Source organism: Orycteropus afer, unplaced genomic scaffold, assembly GCF_000298275.1.
Source record: "Orycteropus afer afer isolate SDZICR_OR568_19922 unplaced genomic scaffold, OryAfe1.0 scaffold00121, whole genome shotgun sequence".
Taxonomy (NCBI): Eukaryota; Metazoa; Chordata; class Mammalia; order Tubulidentata; family Orycteropodidae; genus Orycteropus; species Orycteropus afer.
In genome coordinates this window covers 90,015-110,716 of record NW_006921708.1, presented here as the reverse complement: position 1 = coordinate 110,716, position 20,702 = coordinate 90,015, and the positions used below count along the sequence as shown (strand labels likewise).

The window sequence follows — 20,702 nt, the reverse complement described above, 5'->3', positions numbered from 1 at the left end:
CACCCCTTGTGTGGCATGATTCCCATGGCCTGGTGACTGAGGCTGCAATGTCTGTAGCCCCTTTTCTCCTGGCTCTGGACCTCCAGGGTGCCCAGATACGTTAATATCTGTGTTCCCAGAGGACCCAGCACTTGCTGATAGATACACTTGCACATGATATTGTTTTGCATGATGCTTATGGGACTGCTCTGGTCGTCATGAAGTAGATGGTCTGGATCCCAGGTCTCTTAAACTCCTATGAAAGTGAGTCATGAACTCAGGGCAAGGCTGTTGCCACAGCCTTTCCTGTGGCTACTACCTGCCTGAGCTTCAGTGAAAGATGGGTCAGTCCAGCCTTTTGCCTGGGTGGTGGTGGGGTAAAGGACTGTCTGTTTGGCCAGAGCACAGTTGTCTGATGTCTCACAACCTTGGTGAGGGTGCAGAGGAGGAGCTGGGGATGCAGCGAACTTTCCAGAGGCAAATCTGTGGGCTTCAAGGCTGCCTACCTGTTGCCCCCTCCTCCGGAGTGGCCCTGGGAGGAGTAAGGAGGAATTCAGGGAGAGTCTGATTGGTAGAGAGAAGTTCTCATCATATCCAACACCCCCTTTTGTATAACATTGGTTAGTAGCACCTTCTTTACTATCTGGGGCATCCATGGCTGATGCAAACAGTTAATGTTCTTGGCTGCTAACCCAAAGGCTGGAAGTTTGAGTGCACTCACGGGTGCCTCAGAAGAAAGGCCTGATGATTTACTTTCAAAAAATTCAGCCATTGAAAACCTTATGGAGCACAATTCTATTCTGGCACACTTGGGGTCACCATGAGTCAGACTCAACAGCCACTGGTTCTTTTTGCTAACCTGAAATGAAATTCATAGAATATATAAGCTCCACAGAGAATTAAAGATAAAATCAATACTATGCCCTGAATTGTAATATAAAGGAGCAATGAATAGAACCAAATTTATAATATATTTTTTTCATAAATAAATGATTAAACTTGCATACATTAGAAAACATAATGAAGTAATGAGATGCTTGCATCAATGTATAGTAGATAATTTGGATTTAAGAGAACTAAGATCAAGAGCAATTCCATATAAGAAATGCCAGACAGTGGGTATGCATATCGTAGTAAGGTGGCTTTTGCAGCTTTCCAAAGTCCTGACTTTTGGTTGAGTTCTGAATGAAACAAAATACAGTTACGCTCTGTGTAACATCTGTTCAGGCAATGTCTAACCACATATAAATCCATGATCCCATAAGGTTATAACAGAATTAAGAAATCCTGATCAGAGAACAGGATGTAGTGAACACAACAGCTTCCCACATACAATATATGTATCTCACGTTTCTTGTATACAAAGCAATTGTGCTGCCAGGAATATAATGGTCCAGTACATATACAACCTATAATACATGTCTTGACAGTCATAATAAATGCCTATGTTTCTATGTAAAAAGTTTACCATATAACTATATGCTTTGACTCATAGACAGCAGCATTCAATCTCATGTATCATGTGTCTCTTGAGTATTGTAGTGTTGTTATCTGTTTACTTTTCTTTTGAAAATAATACTGTGAAGTGCATCATGCTCTCAACTATAGCAACACCAGTGCTAGTGATAGCAGCAGCAAGAGGCAAAGGAGAAGGATCAATTTGGAAGTGAAATAATAAGTTATTAAACAATATGAAAGTGGAAAATCAGTGAATGTTATTGCTTGTGATTTAGTCATGTCACACTCCACAATCACAGCAATCCTCAAAAACAGAAAAAATTCTCCAAGTTGTTAAAGGACTGGCTGTACTGAAAGTTATAGGGCTACTGAAAACACAGCTGTGGTAGTTATGTTTGTATGTCAACTTGGCTGGGCCTGGTTGACTGGCTGGGCAGCTGGTAGTTATTCCACATGATGAGACTGGCAATCAACTCCGTGGTGGCAATCAACTCCGTGGTGGGATCTACCACAAGCAGCTGAGTAGCTGCTTTTGGGATGTGGTCTGCTTCCTGTATTTAAGGAGAAACCTTGGGAATGGTGTCTGGCCTATGACACAGTTGGACCCTGCATGTAGCCGTGTAGTTGCTCAGCAGCCTGCTATGCTCTGCTAACCTTGGGACTTACACTGGACTTAAGTTAATGGCCTACCGTATGGTTTGTTGATATTGGGACTGTGCTTTTTTACTTGTCAACCTTGGGTCTTCTTATCCTCAGCAGCCAGCAGCTGTCTAAGTGAAGAATGCCTCTAGCTCCAGGAGGCAGAGCTGGACCCCAAGGTTGAGGGGTTTTCACCCAGCCCCTAGAGCCTGGCACTTTGAACTTGGACTTAAAGCCTCCAAATGTAAGAATAAACTCCTGTTTGTTAAATCCATCACATTTGTGGTATATTTCTTGTCAGGACGGCACTAGGTAACCAGAAGAACACCAAAAACTAAATTCACTGCCATTGAGTCAATTCAGACTCATAGCGAACCCCTTTGGGTTTCTGAGGTGGTAAATTTTTACAGAAGTAGGTGGCTCAGTCTTCCTTCCACAGAGTGGCTGGTGGGTTTCTGGTAAGCAGTCAAATGCCTTAGGTACTACACCACCAGAGCTTCTTAATGAAAACTAAAGAGGGAGTTATATCAAAGAAATTGCTAATGATGTGGATTGAGGACAAAGCACAAAAGTAAATCCCTCTCAGCAGGTTGTCGACCACTGCTAAGGCACAAAGCTTATTGGAGATGCTTAAACAAAAAGCAGGATCAGACCACAGTATGGTTTTCACACAGTGTCTAAGTCACATAATGTCAAAATCATATAATGTCCAAATCACAGAACATACTGTGGTCTTTAAGTGACGCATGACGGTCACGTGTAGTTACTCTCATTGAAAAATGAGTACACATTAAAATCATACTAAAACATGTATTTATACACAAATAGATATAGATTTGACAGAGGCTGTTTACCTATGTGTATACACACACACACACACACACACATATATGTTGTTGTTGTTATGTGCCCTCAAGTCAAACCCGACTCATAGCGACCCCTCCTTGGGTTTCCGAGGCAGTATCACCACAGAAGTAGGATTGCCCAATCTTCCTTCCGAGGAGTGGCTGGTGGGTTTGAACCGCCAGCAGTCTGGTTAGCAGGCAAGTGTCTTAGCCACTATGCTACCAGAGCTCCCTATATATACATATATATAAACTGCAAATATATACATTAATGTAGTAGAGCATACAGGGACAAAGTTATGAAACATTGTAGTCATAACCAAACATCTTGAGGAAATGAGTTGCTTGGAGGCTCAGGACAATAATCTCATGGGTCACTAAGGTCAATCGGCATAACATAGTCCACAAAGACAATGTTCTACAATCCTACTTTGGTGAGTAGTGACTGGGTTCTTTTCTTTTTCCTTTTTTTTTTTCTAATTTTGATTGTGATTTGGGTGAAAATCTGTAGAGCATATTCATTTCCCATACAGAAGTTCATGTATTTTGTCTCATGACATTGACTGTAATTTCCCACAATGTAACAGTTCTCTTTCCACTTCCTCCTCATAGTTACCTCTTCCCTGTGTCTTTTCCTTCCCATGAACTCCTGGTCCCCGAGTCGACTTCCTGTGCATATACTGCCCCCATGTTCTCCCATGATTGATATCTCCAAGGAGTGTATCTATATGATGTAAATGTTCAGCCCACAAGCCTGTCTTTTATTTGGCTGGAAGCCATAGGAGTGAGTTCAATGCCAGACCTGAAGGACAGCTAGGGGCCATAGTCTCAGGGGTTTCACCAGGCTCTATCAGACCAGCAAACCTGGTCTTTTTTTTTTGTTGTTTAATGATTTTGAATTTTGTTCCAATTGTTCTCCCACTCTATCCAGGATCTCCTACATAGATCCCCCTCCATGTGGTTGACAGTGGTATCCAGGCACCATCTAGTTCTGGTCTCATGGTCATAGACATTGAGGATTGCATGGTCTACCAGTCCCTTGAACTAATTTTTTCCATCCATATTTGGTTTTCTTCATTCTTCTTGGATGAAGAGAGACCCATCATTGCATCTAGATGGCCACTTGCAAGCTTTTAAGATCTTAGTCACTACTCACCAAAGTAGGATGTGGAACAATGTTTTTGTGTAGTGTTGTTGTTGTTATGTGCCATCGAGTTGGACCTGACTCATAGCGACCCCTCCTTGGGTTTCTGAGGCAGTATCACTATGGAAGTAGATCACCCCATCTTCCTTCAGAGGAGTGGCTGGTGGGTTTGAACCACCAGCCTTCTGGTTAGCAGTCAAGTGCCTTAGGCACTATGCTACCAGAGTTCCCTTTTGTGTAGTATGTTATGCCAATTGAGCTTGATGTCCCCTGGGACCATGATCCTGAGCCCACATGTCCAAAAACCTGCTCCCTGTGGGTAGTTGGCTGTGGCCAAGAAATTACCACAACCTTGTCCCTTATCATCTCTACTATGTTCCTGGACATTCTTACAGAACATACACACTTGTAGAAACATCATCTGCCAACCCTATACATGGTCATGGGCACACTCCCCACTGCCTAGACATACTTGATCATTCAGCCTGTCCACCCTTCTATCCACCCTTTGATCAATGTTTGCCATCACCAACAACACAGTACTGTATGTGCAAAAGGGAGATACAGACACCTTTGTTGTATCTCTTGTGTACCTCTCTATGTCTTCCTCTTCCTCAATCCCACCATATTGATCACTCACATCTGGTGCATTGCCCTTCCCTTTACCCAAATCAATGCTTGTCTCTGTCTAGCAGTGTCCCCCCACCCCATGATCAACACAGAAAATTTCCTACCATATATAAACCTTTCCTTGACTTTTCACAATAGCGGACTAATACAATATTTGTCCTTCTGTGATTACTTATTTCACTCAGCAAAAATGTCCTCCAAGTTCATCCATATTATGTGGTGTTTTGCAAATTCTATGTCATTCCTTAGGGTTGCACAGTATTCTACTGTGTATATGTACCATAGTTTGATTATCCATTCTTCTGTTGATAGGCACCTAGGTTGTTTCCATCTTTTGGCTATTATAAATAGTGCTGCAATGAACATGGGTGTGCATATATCTGTTGTTGTCCTGGCTCTCATTTAGTTAGGATATATATCTAATAATGGGATTGCTGGGTCAAATGGTATTTCTAATTCCAACTGTTTAAGAAATAGCCATATACTGCTTTCCACAGTGGCTGTATCATTTTACAGTGATCAAAAAAAAAAAAAAAAAAAAAAAGACTTAAAAGCTTGTGAGCAGATATCTAGGGTGCAACTATTGGTCTCTCCCCATCTGGAGCAAAGAAAAGTGAAGAAAATCAAAGAGTCAGGAAACAGTCCAAAGGACTAAAGGAGCATGTAAACCCCAGCCTCCACAACCCTGTGACCAGAAGAACTAAATGGTGCCCAGCTACCACTGCTGACTACTCTGAAAGGGATCACGATAAGAAGTCCTGGATAGAGTGGGGGAAAATGTGGAACAAAACTAAAAACCATAAAAAAGACCAGGCTTACTAGTGTAATAAAGACTGGTAGATCCCCTGAGACTACGGCCCTTAGACATCTTTCAAGCTAGGAACTGAACTTAACCCCCATGACTCAACTGTCAGCTAAACATTAAACAAGCCTATAAGGTGAATAGTAATATCAGGAGGACATGTACTCATTAGAACAGTCAATCAAGCATATGAGTTTAAGAGGATAACATTTGCCCAGGGATAAAGTGAGGAAGGACGAAAGAAAGGGGTGAGCATAGGGAGAGTGGGAAGAATGTTCTTACAGTGTGCAGTTTACAGTAAATGTCACAGTTTACAGTAAATGTGTGTGGATTGCTGAATGGAAAACCAATTTGCTCTGTAAACTTTCACCCAAATCACAATAAAATTATTTTTTTTAAAAAAAGGTGTTTGTATGTACAAAGAACAAAATCAACATAAATCAGAATTCCTACTTTCCACTTCTTTGTTCTGACACCAGCTGCACATGCAGCACTTCTTCCTCTGACCCTGAAGCCAGACTAAAGTGAGTTCCTCCAGGGTGCGCAATCAAGCTAAATCAATAAACACACCAAGTCCTTGAGAGGAGAGAAAGATAGTTTATTACCAAACAGCAATGCAAGAAGATATGGGTATCACCCAAATCTGTCTCTCCCAAATTGGCAAAGGACACACCTTTTATTGGCTAGAAGAACAAGGAAGTTACACATACTCAACTTATTCCTGGGGAAATCTAATGGGTAATCATTAGGGGCAGGCTCAGGATGGAGGCCAACAGTGGCCAATGGATACTTTGCTTCTTAATATCATCCCTGTTAGATTTGACTCCTAATTTTCCATTCCCTTCCAGAGCAGAGTAGCTCACAGTTCTTCCTAGGTCATCCAAGGACACTGGTTGGTCCTACTGCACAGGCACAAGTCAGGACTTTCCCAACCTGGTTTAGGTTTGTCCATGGTTCCTTTCCAGGGTCACCTTGTGCTACTTCTGTAGAAACAAGCTCAAAAGTGATTAAAAGAATGGAATGTAGGTAGGTGAGGTTACCCTTGTGCATAAAAGGCTCTCAGACTGTAGGTGAGGCCACACTCATGATACTGTGTAATAGGCTCTCCTTGGCTTCAACCTTAACTACTCAGAGCTAGATCAGATCTCAAAAATTAAAGGACACAGTCCTCCAGATTGCCAAGTGGGCCAGATGCCAGTTGCATGCTTGGGTGTCCCCAGGTCTACCCTTACTTCTCAGGGTTTTTACTATTATTTCTTCAGGATACCAGCTCCATGCTCAGGGGTTCCAAGACCTTCATTCTAACTTCTGACCTGCTAGCTCCCACCACTCCCTTGGGTTTGATTATTTGCTGGAAAAACTTATAAAACTCACTTCTAGAAAGCACTATACTTATAATTACAGATAAATTACAAAGAACACAAATCAGGATCAGCACAAAAAGGACACATATGGCAGGGTCTAGGAGGGTTCGCAATGCAGTGCTTCCCTCTTCTAAAGAGCAGATGTCTGTCACCAACCAGAAAGCCCTTGGAATTTTAGTGTCCAGAGCCTTTACTAGGGCATGACTCTGTGAATTCTGCCCCTCTCCTTGAAGACAGTCATTGTCATAGGGTAGTCTTTCTGGCCTAGTCAGCCCCCAACAGAGAATCATCTCATTAACATAAACCCTCAGGGGTGGTCTATAGACTTTAGGTAACAACAACAAAAAAATAAACTGCCATCAAGTCAATTTCAACTCATAGCGATCCCCATGGGGTTTCCAAGGCTATATATTTTTATAGAAGCAGACTACTCCATCTTTCTCCCATTAAGTGGCTAATGGGTTCAAACCATCAACATGTTGGTTAGCAGCTCAATGCCTTAACCACAGTGCCAGCAGAGCTCCTTTAGATAACAAAAAGCCCAAAACCAAACTCACTGCCATTGAGTTGATTCTGACTATAGCAATGCCCATTGGGTTTCTGAGGTGGTAAATCTTTACAGAAGTAGATTGCCCCATCTTCCTTCTGTGAAGTGGCTAGTGGGTTTGAACCACCAACCTTCTGGTTAGCCTTAGGCACTGTGCCACCAGAGCTCCTTCAATTACCCAGAAATTCCAAAGATTTTATGTAAAGTAATTCTCTACCCCCAACCCATTGCCCTTAAGTTGTTGAGTGGATTTCCCATGTCCCTATAAGACAGAGCAAAATTGCCCCATAGAGTTTCCTAGGCTGCATGCAATCTTTATGGAAGCAGACTGCTACATATTTCTCCTGTGGGGCTGCTGGTGAGTATGAACCACCAACCTATTGGTTAGCAGCTGAGCACTTAACCTCTGGGGCACAAGGGCTCCCATTCATTACCCCACAGTATGCAATGATGTTTATATGGAAAATGGCACTAGGTTAACTCATTAATTTGTTTTGTTGTTGTGCTGTTGTTGTTGTGCTGTTGAGTTGGCTCCGACTCATAGTGACTCTATGTACAACAGAATGAAACACTGCCCAATCCTGTGCCAGTCTCATAATCCTTGCTATACCTGAGCCCATCACTGCAGCCACTGTGTCAAACCATGTCATTAAGGGCCTTCCACTTTATTGCTGACCATCCACTTTATCAAGCATGATATCCTTCTCCAGGGAATGGTCCCATCTGACAACATGACCAAAGTAGGTGAGACTAAGTCTGGCCATTCTCACTTCCAAGGAGCATTCTGGCTGCACTTCCTCCAGGACACATTTGTTAGTTCTTTTAGCAGTCCATGGTACTTTCAGCATTCTTCACCAGCACCACAATTCAAAAGCATCAACTCTTCTTCAGTCTTCCTTATTCATTGTCCAGCTCTCACATGCATATGAGGTGATTGAAAACACCATGGCTTAAGTCAGGTGCACCTTAGCTTTCCAAGAGACATCTTTGCTCTTTAGCACTTGAAAGAGGTCTTTAGCAGCAGACTTGCCCAGTGCAATATGTCATCTGATGTCTTGGCTACTGCTTCCATTGGTGTTGATTGTGGAACCAAGTATTATGAAATCTTTGAATACGTCAATCTTCTCTCCATTTATCGTGATGCTGCTTATTGGTCCAGTTGTGAGGATTTTCATTTTCTTTATGTTGAGATGTAATCCACACTGCAGGTGGTAGTCTTTAATCTTCATCAGTAAGTGCTTCAAGTCATCCTCACTTTCAGCACACAAGGTTGTGTCGTCTGCATATTACAGGCGGTTAAGGAGTGTTACTCCAGTCCTGATGCCATGCCCTTCTTCATATAGTCCAGTTTCTCAGATTATTTTCTCAGCATACAGATTGAATAAGCATGGTGAAAATAAAACCCTGACACACTCCCTTCCTGATTTTAAACCATGCACTATCTCCTTATTCTGTTTCCTGATTTTAAACCATGCAGTATTCCCTTATTCTGTTTGAATGACAGCCTCCTGGTCTATGCACAGGTTCCTCAAGAACACAATTAAGTGTTATGGAATTCCCATTCTTTGAAATGTTATCCATAATTTGTCATGATCCACACAGGTGAATGCCTTTGCATAGTCAATAAAATACAGGTAAACATCTTTCTGTTATTCTTTGCCTTCAGCTAAGATCCATCTGACATCAGCAATGATGTCCCTTGTTCCACATCTTCTTCTGAATCCAGCTTGCATTTCTGGAAGCTCTCTGTCAATATACTGCTGCAACCATTTTTGAACTTTCTTCAAGATTTTACTTGTGTGTGATGTTAATTATATTGTTCAAAAATTCCCACATTCTGTGGGATAACCTTTCTTTGGAATGGGTATAAATATGGATCTCTTCCAGTCAGTTGGCCAGGTAGCTGTCTCCCAATTTTCCTGGCATAGATGAGTGAATGCCTCCAGTGCGGCATCCATCTGTTGAAACATCTCAATGAGTATTCCGTCAATTCCTAGAGCCTTGTTCTTTGCCAATTCTTGAGTGAACCTTCGACTTCTTCCTTCAATGCCAGTGGTTCTTAATCATATGCCACCTCCTGAAATGGATGAACATCAACCAGTTCTTTTTGGTACAGTGACTCTATGTATTCCTTCCATTTTCTTTTGATGTTTCCTGAATCAGTCAATATTTTGCCCATAGAATCTTTCAATATTGCAACGCAAGGCTTGGATTTTTTCTTCATTTCTTTCAGCTTGAGAAATGCTGAGCATGTTCTTCCCTTTTGGTTTTCTAACTGCAGGTCTTTGCACATTTAATTCTAATAATTGGCTTTATCTTCTCAAGCTCCTCTTGGACATTTTTTGTTCAGCTCTTTTATCTTGTCATTTCTTCCCTTTGCTTTAGATATTCTCCATTTAAGGGCAAGTTTCAGAGTCTCCTCTGACATCCATCTTTTCTTCCTTTCCTGTCTTTTTAATGACCTTTTACTTTCTTCATGGATGATGTTCTTGATGTCATCCCACAATTCCTCTGGTTTTTGATCACTAGTGTTCAATGCATCAAATATATTCTTTAGATAGTCTCTAAATTCAGAAAGGATACAATCAATGTCATATTTTGGTACTTGTGGACTTGTTTTAATTGTCTTCAGCTTCAGTGTGAACCTGCATATGAGCAGTCAATGGACTGTTCTATAGTCAGCTCCTGGCCTTGTTTTGACTGAAGATATTGAGCTTCTCCATTGCCTTTTTCCACAGATGCAGTTGATTTGATTCCTGTGTATTCTATCTGGTGAAGTCCAAGTGTATAGCTGCCATTTATGTTGTTGAAAAAAGGTATTTGAATAAGTCATAGATCTTGCAAAATTCTATAATGTGATCTTCAGCATTATTTCTATCACCAAGGCCATACTTTTCAACTACAAGTGGTCCTTCTTTGTTTCCAACTTTTGCATTCCAATCACCAGTGATAAACAACACATCTTGATTGCATGTTTGATCAATTTCAGACTGCAGAAGTTGGTGAAAATCTTCAATTTCCTCATCTTTGGCTTTGGTGGTTGGTGTGTAGATTTGAATATTAGTATTAACTGGTCTTCCTTGTAGGCATATGGATATTATCCTATCTCTGTACTTCAGGATAGATCTTGAAACATTCTTTGTGATGATGAAGCCATGCCACTCTTCTTCCATTTATCATTCCCAGCCTAGTACATCATATGGTTGTCTGATTCAAAATGGCCAAAACCAGTCCATATCAGCTCACTAATTCCTAGGATATCAATCTTTATGTGTTCCATTTCATTTTTGACAACTTCCAGTTTTCCTAGATTCATACTTCATACATTCCATTTTCTAACTAGTAATGGATATTTGCAGCTGTTTTTCCCATTTTGAATCATGCCACATCAGCAAATGGAGGCCCCAAAAGCTTTATTCCATCCACGTCTTTAAGATCAGTCTACTCTGAGGAGGCAGCTCTTCTCCAGTCATATTTTGAGTGCCTTCTGACTTGAAGGGTTCATCTTCCTGCACTATATCGGATAATGTTTCAGGGTTATTCATAAAGTTTTCCAGTAATATATCAGATAGTGTTTCACTACTATTAATCAAGTTTTCACTGGCCAAAATTCTTTGAGAAGTGGATGGCTCCTTCCTTCTTTTGAGCCTGTCATAGTCTGGATGTTCCACTGAACTTGTCTGCCATGGGTGACCCTGCTAGTATTTGAAATACTGGTGGCATAGCCTCCACCCTCAAAGCAACACCACAGTATGACCAACTGACAGATGAATGGTGGTCATTTGGTTTGGCTAACTCTAAATAATATAGTCCCATGGTGGCACAAACAATCAAGGGCTCTACTACTAACAAAAGTTTAGGGTTCAAACTCATCCAGAGGTGACTGGAAAGAAAGGCTTGGTGATCTGCTTCTGGAAGGTCACAGCCTTGAAAACACTATGAATCAGTTCTCTGCACAGATGGGGTATAAGTCAGACTTGATGGCAACTAATAAGACAGCATACTGGCTTCACAAGATAAGCAGGGCAGCTAAGTGAGCCAATCCCCCTTCCTTTATCCTATTTACCCTGATCTCCCCAGGCTAGCCAAAACCAGCGTAAGTTTGGCAGCCATCTCAGTATCCTAGGTGACCTTTAGGTCATTAAGTGGTTCATGAATATTAACCTCTCCACTCCTGGGTGAAGTTTAACAGCCATTTTTTATACTTGCAACATATGGAGATGTATGTAACCCTAACCATGCCTGCATAGAATGTAAAAGTATGTATACCCACGATTTTGTATGACTCCTGTTTTGTAAACTGTACATAAGGGAAGCTTGAAGGAGCCTTTCTTGGAGCAGTATTAGAGGCACTAGCACCAGCTGTTCCCTTCCTTGGCCAAAGAAATAAAAGTGCCTTGCTGTTCTCCCACCTCATTCTCTTATTTATTGGCTACAACTAGTCATGCCAAGCAGAGCCCGCATTTCACCTAGCAGAACTAACAACAACAGACTTTAAATAGGCATTTCACCCACATGAGCATTGGGAGGGACCTTAGAAACTGTGAAACCTTGCATCCCTGCATCCCCAATCCCTGTGGCCACCCAAGTGACCCCAAAGGGATATAACTGGCCTCATGAAGCTGGGTAGCAGCAGAGACGGCTTCTAGGGCAGTCTAATCCAGAGCAATGCCCAGTGCCTTGCTCCTAGGACACTGAGAGGTCAACAGACTGATAGGCCTTATCCCATGCAGGCCGACTGGCCTGGCAAAGGGAGGGACAGTCCAGTATTTCTGACTGCATCCCCCATGCTACCCCCATTCCTGTTCCTTCTGTCTGGACTGTCACTTAGCACACTTCCCAGGGTATAGCTGGTGGAGGGGATGGTGAATTCCAGGAAACATCTAGGCCTACAGAAGGCCTAGATGGCTGTGTGCAAGTGTAGACATCTCTTTATGTACTGTTCCCTATAGTCCTTATGCACAGTGGCCAAAGAATAGTTGACAGACCGTAATCAAAACTTTTAAATTTTTTAATTAAAAAACCTACAATGTCACAGATTGGCCATGGAGAGTGTGATGTGACACATAGGAAGTCTGGTGAGGAGAGGAGAGGGCCTGGGTGCTCCTTGGGGAGGCTGAGTGGGCCAAGGCTGCAGGAGCTGAGGACACCATCCTCAAACTGTTCCCAGGCCTATCAGTGGGAGCAGATGGGGGGGGTGCTCTTCCCCCTGTGTCAGTTCCTCACCCAGAGGGCTAGTACCATCCCTTAGGCAGGGGCTTTGAGGACCTTGTCAAGGTCCATTCCAGGACCACAAACCATGCCAAACTGCTCAGGGATGAGGACATGGGAAGGGGCAAGGCCAATATCACAAAGCCTCTCAGAAGTACCACAGCCTGGAAGTTTCCACAATGGAACTGGGCCCCCTTTCCATTGCTCTTCTGGGATTCTTGAGCCATATCACCAGCCCCTGGTCATAGTGTGGCCAAGCCAATGATGAAGCCTCCCCATGTGGGCTGAATTCCCAGGGAAGCCAAACCCCAGGAGTACCCAGAGCAGCAGCCTCTTTTCTGAGCAGAGACCCAGGGTTGGTTGAGCCAGGCCAACAGCTCTAAGAGGGAGGAGAATATGCAACAGTCTTGAGTGAGCAACTCCAGCCTGGGTTGTGGGATTCAAGCAAGGTGAGGGTTTCAGGGGGATCTCCATTCCTCCATTGGGATCTCCATCCCAATCTCCTCTCTCCCCAAGAGCTGTCAATCTGATGGTCTCAGAGAGGAGTCTTGTCTGGCTCCCTAGCTGGGGCCTCCCCATCTTCCTGGGGGTGGCAGTGGGGAGGCTTCCAGGATTCTTGCAAAGAGGGGCATCTTGCCCTGGCCCAGGCTGAGAGCATCTGGGTCATCTGTGGCCTGTGGACCCAGGTCTGCGACAGCCTCCACAGCCTCCTCCCTACCCTGTGACCTCTGGTTTCACTGGGCCAGCATGCAAGCCTTCTTACAGGCCACAGCAGAGATCAGTGCTGCCCCACGGCCGCTGCCCTCCTCCGACTCCATGAAGGTGATCTCACAGCCGGGCGTGAGCCTCTGTACACTGGCGTGGAAGCGGTCCTTGAAGCTGAGAACAAAGGAACCAGTCCTGGCCACTGTCTCCTCCCTTCCCTCCCACGCCCCACTTCACCGCTTCCCACTCTCCAAAATGCAGCTGCAAGGGGTAAAGCTAGGGAACTGAGGAGATTTTGGTCAGGGGACTCTTCCCCACATCTGGAGCAGGGAGGAAGAGAAGAGGAAGGGAGGTGGAGGATCAAGTTTTCCTGTAAAGTGTGAGCCACAAGGGACCTCAGAGAGTGCCCCTGTCTTAGTTATCTAGTGCCAGTTTAACAGAAATTCCACAAATGGATGGTTTTAACAAACAAAAATTTATTTTTTCATAGTTAAGGAAACTAGAAGTAAGAGAACTCAAGGTACCAACTCTAGGCTTTCCTCTCTCTGGGTTCAGGAGGAGGGTTTTTCTCTCTTTGAGCTTCTGTTCCTGGGCAGTCTTCAGGCAGCTTGGCATTTCTCTTCCCCCATCTCTGTTCTACTTGCTTGTTTAATCTCTTTATATCTCAAGAGATTGTCTCAAAACACACAGTACACTAATCCTGCTTCATTCCCAAATAGGGTTATAACCACTAGCATAAACCCACTGTCATTAACCACAAGCCTAAAGGTTAAGATTTACAACAAATATTTTTTGGGGACACAAATCTACAACATCTCACTCTTTGGCTCACCAAAATTCATGTCCTTGCCACAAGCAAAAGCATGAGGTGCTATTCTAACCTAAAATGGGGAAGTGGTTTTGGAATTGTGTAATGGATAGAGACTGCAAGACTTTTAAGGGGCCTAGAGACTCCACGGCATATAACAATAACAACAACAACAGAGCTCTGGTGGTGTAGTGCCTAAGGCATTTGACTGCTAACCAGAAGGCTGGCGGTTCAAACCCACCAGTCACTCCTTGGAAGGAAGGTTGGGCAATCTACTTCTATAGTGATACTGCATTGGAAACCCAAGGAGGGGTTGCTATGAGTCAGATCTGATTTGACGGCAGTGGGTTTGGTTTGGTTTTGGTTTAGGGCTCTGGTGGTGGAGTGCTTAAGGCATTTGACTACTAACTAGAAGGTTGGCAGTTCAAACCCACCAGCCATTCTGCGGAAAGAACACTAGGCAATCTACTTAAAGATTTACCACCTCAGATTCAGGGGCAGGAGCACATGGGAGGGAAGGGCATAGGGAAGAAGTAACTATGGTGAGGAAGTGGGAAGAGAGCTGTTGCATTGTGGGAAATTGCAGTCAATGTCATGAGACAATGTATATGTGAACTGCTGCATGGAAAATGAATTTGTTCTGTGAACTTTCACCCAAATCCCAATTAAAAAAAAAAAAAAAAAGATATACCATCTCAGAAACCCAAAGTGTTTCTGAGTCAGAATCAACTTGATGACAGTAAGTTTGATTTTAATAGTAAAAGCCTAGATTGCCTTGAAGAGATTGTTGATAGACTTATAGACATCAAAGGCAATTCTGGTGAGAGCTCAGAAGGAAGTAGGGAGAGTCACAGAGAAAGTCTCTGTTGTTTTAGGGAACACATATGGCACCAGCAACAGAATGTTGCTAGAAATGTGGACATTGAACGTGCTTGGGATAAGGCTTTAAAAAGAGATGATGAACATGTGATTAGACAATGGAGGGAGGGTGATGCTTTTTACACAGTGGCAAAGAACTTGTCTGAACTTTGTTCAAATGTTTGACAGAGGCAGAACTTATCACTGATGAACTTGAATATCTGGCTGAGGAGACTTCTAAGCAAGATCTTAAAGGATCTGTGTGGTTTCTCCTTGCTGCTTATAGTAATATGTGAGAGGAAAAATGTAGACTTAAAACTGAATTGTGCAAAATGAAAACAAAACTTTGGAAAACTCTATAGTACAAACTAAGGACACATGTCCTAGAATGTTTACCAAGGACATGATTACACAATCTTTTGTTAAAGACATTAAGCCTGTGACTGATGGATCTAAGTAACTACCATAGCAGAAAACCCATCAGCTTAGACCAAAGGAGATCAAGAAAGAATGAAACGAAAGAAAGCTGTCTGCTTCTTGGAATTCCTCAGGCAAGAAACAGGCCAAAGGAGCTACATCTCTTGTCCTCCAAGAAAAGAAAAGGACCATCCCTGGAACAATCTGGTGATCAGCAGAACTGTTGGAAGGAGCAGGGGAAGCAGGGCTGCTTGGATTTCACAGGGTGGACCATGGCCTCTTAGGTTTCAAAGAGACAGATCTTCAATAATTCAGCCTAGAGTGTAGGGCTACCTCTCATGAGTGCCAGTGGGATGAAGCCACTGCCCAAAGCTGAGGAGGCAGAGCCACTACGCCCAAAGCGCAGAAGACCAGGGCCTGCTAGAGCTGAGGGAGTAGGGTCAGCACTCAGATGGACTGGGAGAATGGGGCCATCCAAAACTGGGAGCAGAGTTGCTGTCTTAGTGGGCCTGGAAGGCAGAATTGAAGCCCAGGGATGAGGGGCCTCTACACAGAATCTAGAGGACAGGGTTATGGCCCAGATAGTCCCAAAAAACAGAGAATTATTTTTAAGCCTTGAGAGGTAATATAAGTTTTTCTGCTGGATTTTGGACTTGCTTGGTACCCATTATCTCTTCTTTCCATCCAATTTCTACTGTTTGTAATAGAAATATCTATCTTCTACCAACCATTGTGCTTTGGAAATATATAACTTGTAGGCTAGATTCACAGGTTCATAGATAAAGAGGAATTTTGACCCAGGGTAGAATACACCAAATATTTCACCCCCATTTGATTTAAGTGATTCAGAAAATGAGATTTTGGACTTCAAGTTGACATAAAACTTTTGGGATGATATGATAGAGTGAATACGTTTTGCATGTGGCAAGCACACAAATTTTGGGGGGCAAAAAGAGGAAATGTTATGGATTGAGCTGTGTCCTTCAAAAATACGTTGTAAATCCCAGCCTCTATGGGATTTGTTTTGTGTTAATCTCTAACAAGAGATAAAAAGAGCAGATTAGGTGAGGTGGGGGGAATACCAACTCACATAAAGATTGCCCAGGAGCAGAAACTAAAACAGACAAGGACCTTCCTCCAAACCCAAAAGAGAGAGAAAGCCTTCCGTTAGAGTTGCAACCTGAATTTGAATTTATAGCAGTTCAAATTAAACTGTGAGAAAATACATTTCTGTTTGTTAAAGCCATCCACTTGTATTATTTCTATTATAGCAGTACTAGATAACTAAGATAAGGAGCTCTGGTGGTTCAGTAGTTAAAGCATTCAGCGGCTAACTGAAATGTGGGCAGTTCTAACCCACCAGCTGCTCCTGGGCGCAAAGGTGAGGCAGTCTGCTTTCCTAAAGATTTACAGCTTTGGAAATCCTGTGGGACAGTTCCACTATGTTCTATAGGGTCAGGATGAGTTGCAATCAACCAGATGGCTGTGGGTTTTTGGATAATTAAGATAGGCCCCTTTCAGCCCCTATTTCGCAGGTAAGAGACTGAGGCAGAGTTCTCCGGTCAGGACGCACATGCACTAGGGAGTAGGCAAGAAGTGAGCAAGGCAGGTGAGTTGGGCTGATGCCTCGAGTCTTCTACAGCAGAGGGCCCTGGCGCGCTTTTGCCTTCCCACCCGCCGCGGGACTCACCTGGGGTGCAGCTTGTACACTGAGCCGTCTACGCCCACGGTGATGCGCATCACTTCCTCGCTGCGGCTCTCGCGCATGCGGTTGATAATGCCCGCCAGACCTGCTGAGCACATCTGGGCGGCGCGCGTAGACACGCTCTCGCAGGCCCGGCGCACGATGTCGCAATCTGTGGCTGAGGCTCTCAGCCCTAGCGTGCTTAGGATGTTGTAGATCTGCTTGCGGTCGCCCGAGTCGCTGCAGGGGCGACAGGGGAGGCGGGCCGGTCGCTAGAGGGTCAGCCCCGCGGTCCTGCTCGGCCAGCGCCTCTCCCAGCGAGCAGTAGCTGAGGCGGAGGGGCTAGGATCCGCGATGAAGGTCGCCCAGCTCTGAAGAGCCTGAGGCCCCTCGTTTGAATAATAGGGACGACTCCAGCCTACCTCATCTCAAGGCATAAAGCGACCGGGGCGTGGGCTCCGGAGGAGCGCGGAGCCTAAACCTGCCATGGAATAACCAGTAACCTGGGACATATCTAGTCCCTCTAATCCCAGGGGGCCCCCCTCTTTAAAGTGGGGAGACAATAATCCCGCACCTCAGGGCTCTTGTGAGGATAAAAGGAATGGTGAGTCTCTGGGGGGGACCCTCGGTGTTCGTACACTACCCTTGCCCCCTACCTGGGTCACGCCCCAGGCTCTGGGCCCTGCCTCGCCTCCCTTGCCCACCCCTGCCCGGTACCAGGGCCCCTACTGCCCAGGGCTCGCCCCAGTACGTGAACCTGCCCTGCCCTCACCCCGCCGCGGACCCCCTTTCCGCTTACCTCTCCACCTGCGAGACAAAGCGCGTCTCGAAGGTGCCGCGCGTGAGCAGCTGCTCCGAGGCCTCGCCTTGGAAGAGCAGGTTCTCGTCCACGAGCTTCAGCAATACAAGCCGCACCAACTCCCCCATGTACTTGCCGCCAATGAGCTTCTCGTATCTGGGCAGAGGAGGAAGCTGGGTCATCCCGAACTGTCACTGCTGGCGCCTGCGGGGTGGCTTTGGGGAGACCTGAAGGGGTAGGCACGTCCCCATGTGCAGATAGAGACCCAACACTGTGAAGGCTCCTAAGACAGATGTTCTTGGTATGCAAGGTTCTGCTCATGGTCTTGCTTAATTAAGATCTATAAGCCTTATTATTATTATTAACCTTGAAATTCATTTAATATTACTGACCTAATAGAAGTTTATGAGCATCAGCCATAAAGCTGATAAAGTAATTAGCACGTGCCTGGCACTTAAACCAACCCATTGTTTTCTGTAGATTCTGATTCTTAGGGATCCTATATAACCTGGCACATAGTAGGTGGTTAATAAATGATAGCTATTTTAATAACAAAGGAGCTCTGGTGAGCTAGTGCCTAAGGCATTTGACTGCTAATGTGAGGTTGAGGGTTCAAACCCACCAGCCACTCTGAGGAAAGAGGATGTGGCAGTCTATTTCTCTAAAGATTTATCACCTCAGAAAACCAATGGGGGTCACTATGAGTTGGAATTCACTCGATGGCAGCTCTGAAAGGGTTGGGTCCCAAGCTGTGTTCTTTGAATCCATATCATTCCACAAAATACTGATTTTCATTCTGTGATTGTGGGTAGATATTTTCTTTGGGGAATTCTAGATTAAACACAATTACACTTTGCTGTGGGCTTTTCAAAGATTTTACTATGCCAGTGGCCTATGGAGATCTCTCAGAAGAAGGGTCCCACATTTGGTGGCCTAAGGGTAAGCAGAATGAATGTAGAGCCAGCTCACTCAAGGACTCAATTTGCTTTTCCCCAAGCTATTTAAAAACAAGCCCATTATCTGTCAGAGGTCAGAGCTCCCATCTGCCACTGCAAAGAACCCAGAGTCCCAGAGCACATCCAGGCACTGAGGTGGAGGGGTGGGGTAGGATTTGTCCTTACAGCTGCTGACCCGGGTTCATGGAGGTCTCATCCACCACACGGTCATACTCCAGCAGGAACTCGTCCAGTTCTCCTGAGTCACCGAAGGCACCCCACTCGGTGTTGACACACATGCGGCCCTCATTTCCCTCTACAAGCTCCACATTCTGCATCTCTTCCATGTAGCAGGCATTGCAGCCTGTACCTATGGTAAGCAGCTAGATTTAGAAAGTAGATTCCCCTTCTCTGGGGTTCTTCTTCTTCCCTAAGAGGTGATGGTAACACCATCCCCACCAGTAACCTATTAGGAGAACTGAGGGAAACCGAAGATGTCAAAGTAGTACTTTGCCAATTAGAATCCCTATGAGCATAGTATCATTTTTATCTCCTTTGTATACCACCCTTGTTTTCAACACTGCCCACACATGCATCTGAATTTCTCTGCCCAAGGCCTGTGATTGGTGGTGCCCAAAAATAAGTAAGACACAGTGTGGGTCCTCAGGAAGCACTTACAAGGTACTTTAGTCAACATAGGGCCAGAACAAAATGAAAACATGGGGCCCTTGTATAAAAATGAAGAATTTCAAAATCAGTGCATTAAGCCAAGCTTGTGGTGCTTGGGGCTTATGGGACTACTGCAGCCCGGGAAGAGCTGCACACCCAGGAAAGCATCAGGGTCAGCAAACTTAAGGAGCTTGACCAGCCACATAAGGAAGTCAAGGGTTAAAAGGGTTAGAGTGGAACATTTTTATTTGTAGGGTAGATGTGAGCCATAGGCCACTCCTTTGCAACTCTGCTCTAAGAGGGTCTGCCTGGGCACAGCAAAGATAGTCTGGCCTGGTGAGAGGTCACATCAAGGGTCTTGGGGAAGCACATCTTGATTAGGTGTCTCAGGCAGCCTTGGTAAGGAGGGCAGGGTGGACGGGGAGGAGGGTGGGGGTGGGACAGAAACAACCAGGAACTCTTGGAGCAGCTATTTAGGTGTTGGTCTTAAAAACAACTTCCCATCTCAAAGGTAGAAGGAAAATAAAAGAAGTAAGAACTAAATGTGAAATCAGGCTGGAATTTAAATCATATATATATATATATATATATATATATATATATCATATATCTCTCTCACTGCTGTCAAGTTGATTTGACTCATAGTTACAACCTCCTTGGGTTTGTGAGGCAGTATCTCTACAGAAGCAGATTGCCCAATCTTCCTTCCAAGGAGTGGCTGGTGGGTTTGAACTGTCATCCTTCTGGTTAGCAGTCAAATGGCTTAGGCACTATGCCACCAGAGCTCCCATGTCATATATGGATATCTATATATATATGTGTACACATGCACATACCTATGAAATCCAAAACCTGAGTAAGGTGGAAACCTGTCAGAGAAGGAAAACTAAAACCTTTTCCACTAAAGCAAGTAATAGAAAAGTGGAATGAAAAGGCAGAAAATTTGCAAGACCTAGAAAAACAAAGCAGTCCCACTGAGTTCCAGTTCTCACAAGTTTCACTGTGTGTGTGTGTGTATATATATTTATATGTGGAGCCCTGGTGGTTCAGTGATTATGAGCTTGCCTGCTAACCAAAAGGTTGCAGTTTGAATCCACCAGCATGCTTCACAGAAGAAAGATTTGGCAGTCTGCTTTTACAAAGATTGAAGCCTTAGAAGTTCTACTCTGTCCTATAGGGTCACCATGAATTGGAATCAACTTGATGGC

The 20,702-nt window shown here is 44.3% G+C and overlaps 1 protein-coding gene across 1 annotated transcript in view; it reads right to left on the bottom strand.

The window, feature by feature from the left end:
- Positions 1-13,353: 13,353 nt before the first annotated feature.
- The window catches only part of GCK (glucokinase), a 19,788-nt gene continuing 12,439 nt past the window's right edge, over positions 13,354-20,702 (bottom strand). Inside the window, exons 7-10 of the mRNA XM_007944123.1 lie at positions 19,012-19,195; positions 17,891-18,046; positions 17,098-17,331; positions 13,354-13,498 (exon numbers count right to left, since the gene is read on the bottom strand). Of these exons, the coding sequence (XP_007942314.1) occupies positions 13,354-13,498; positions 17,098-17,331; positions 17,891-18,046; positions 19,012-19,195 (719 nt within the window). The remainder of the gene's footprint in view (positions 13,499-17,097; positions 17,332-17,890; positions 18,047-19,011; positions 19,196-20,702) is intronic.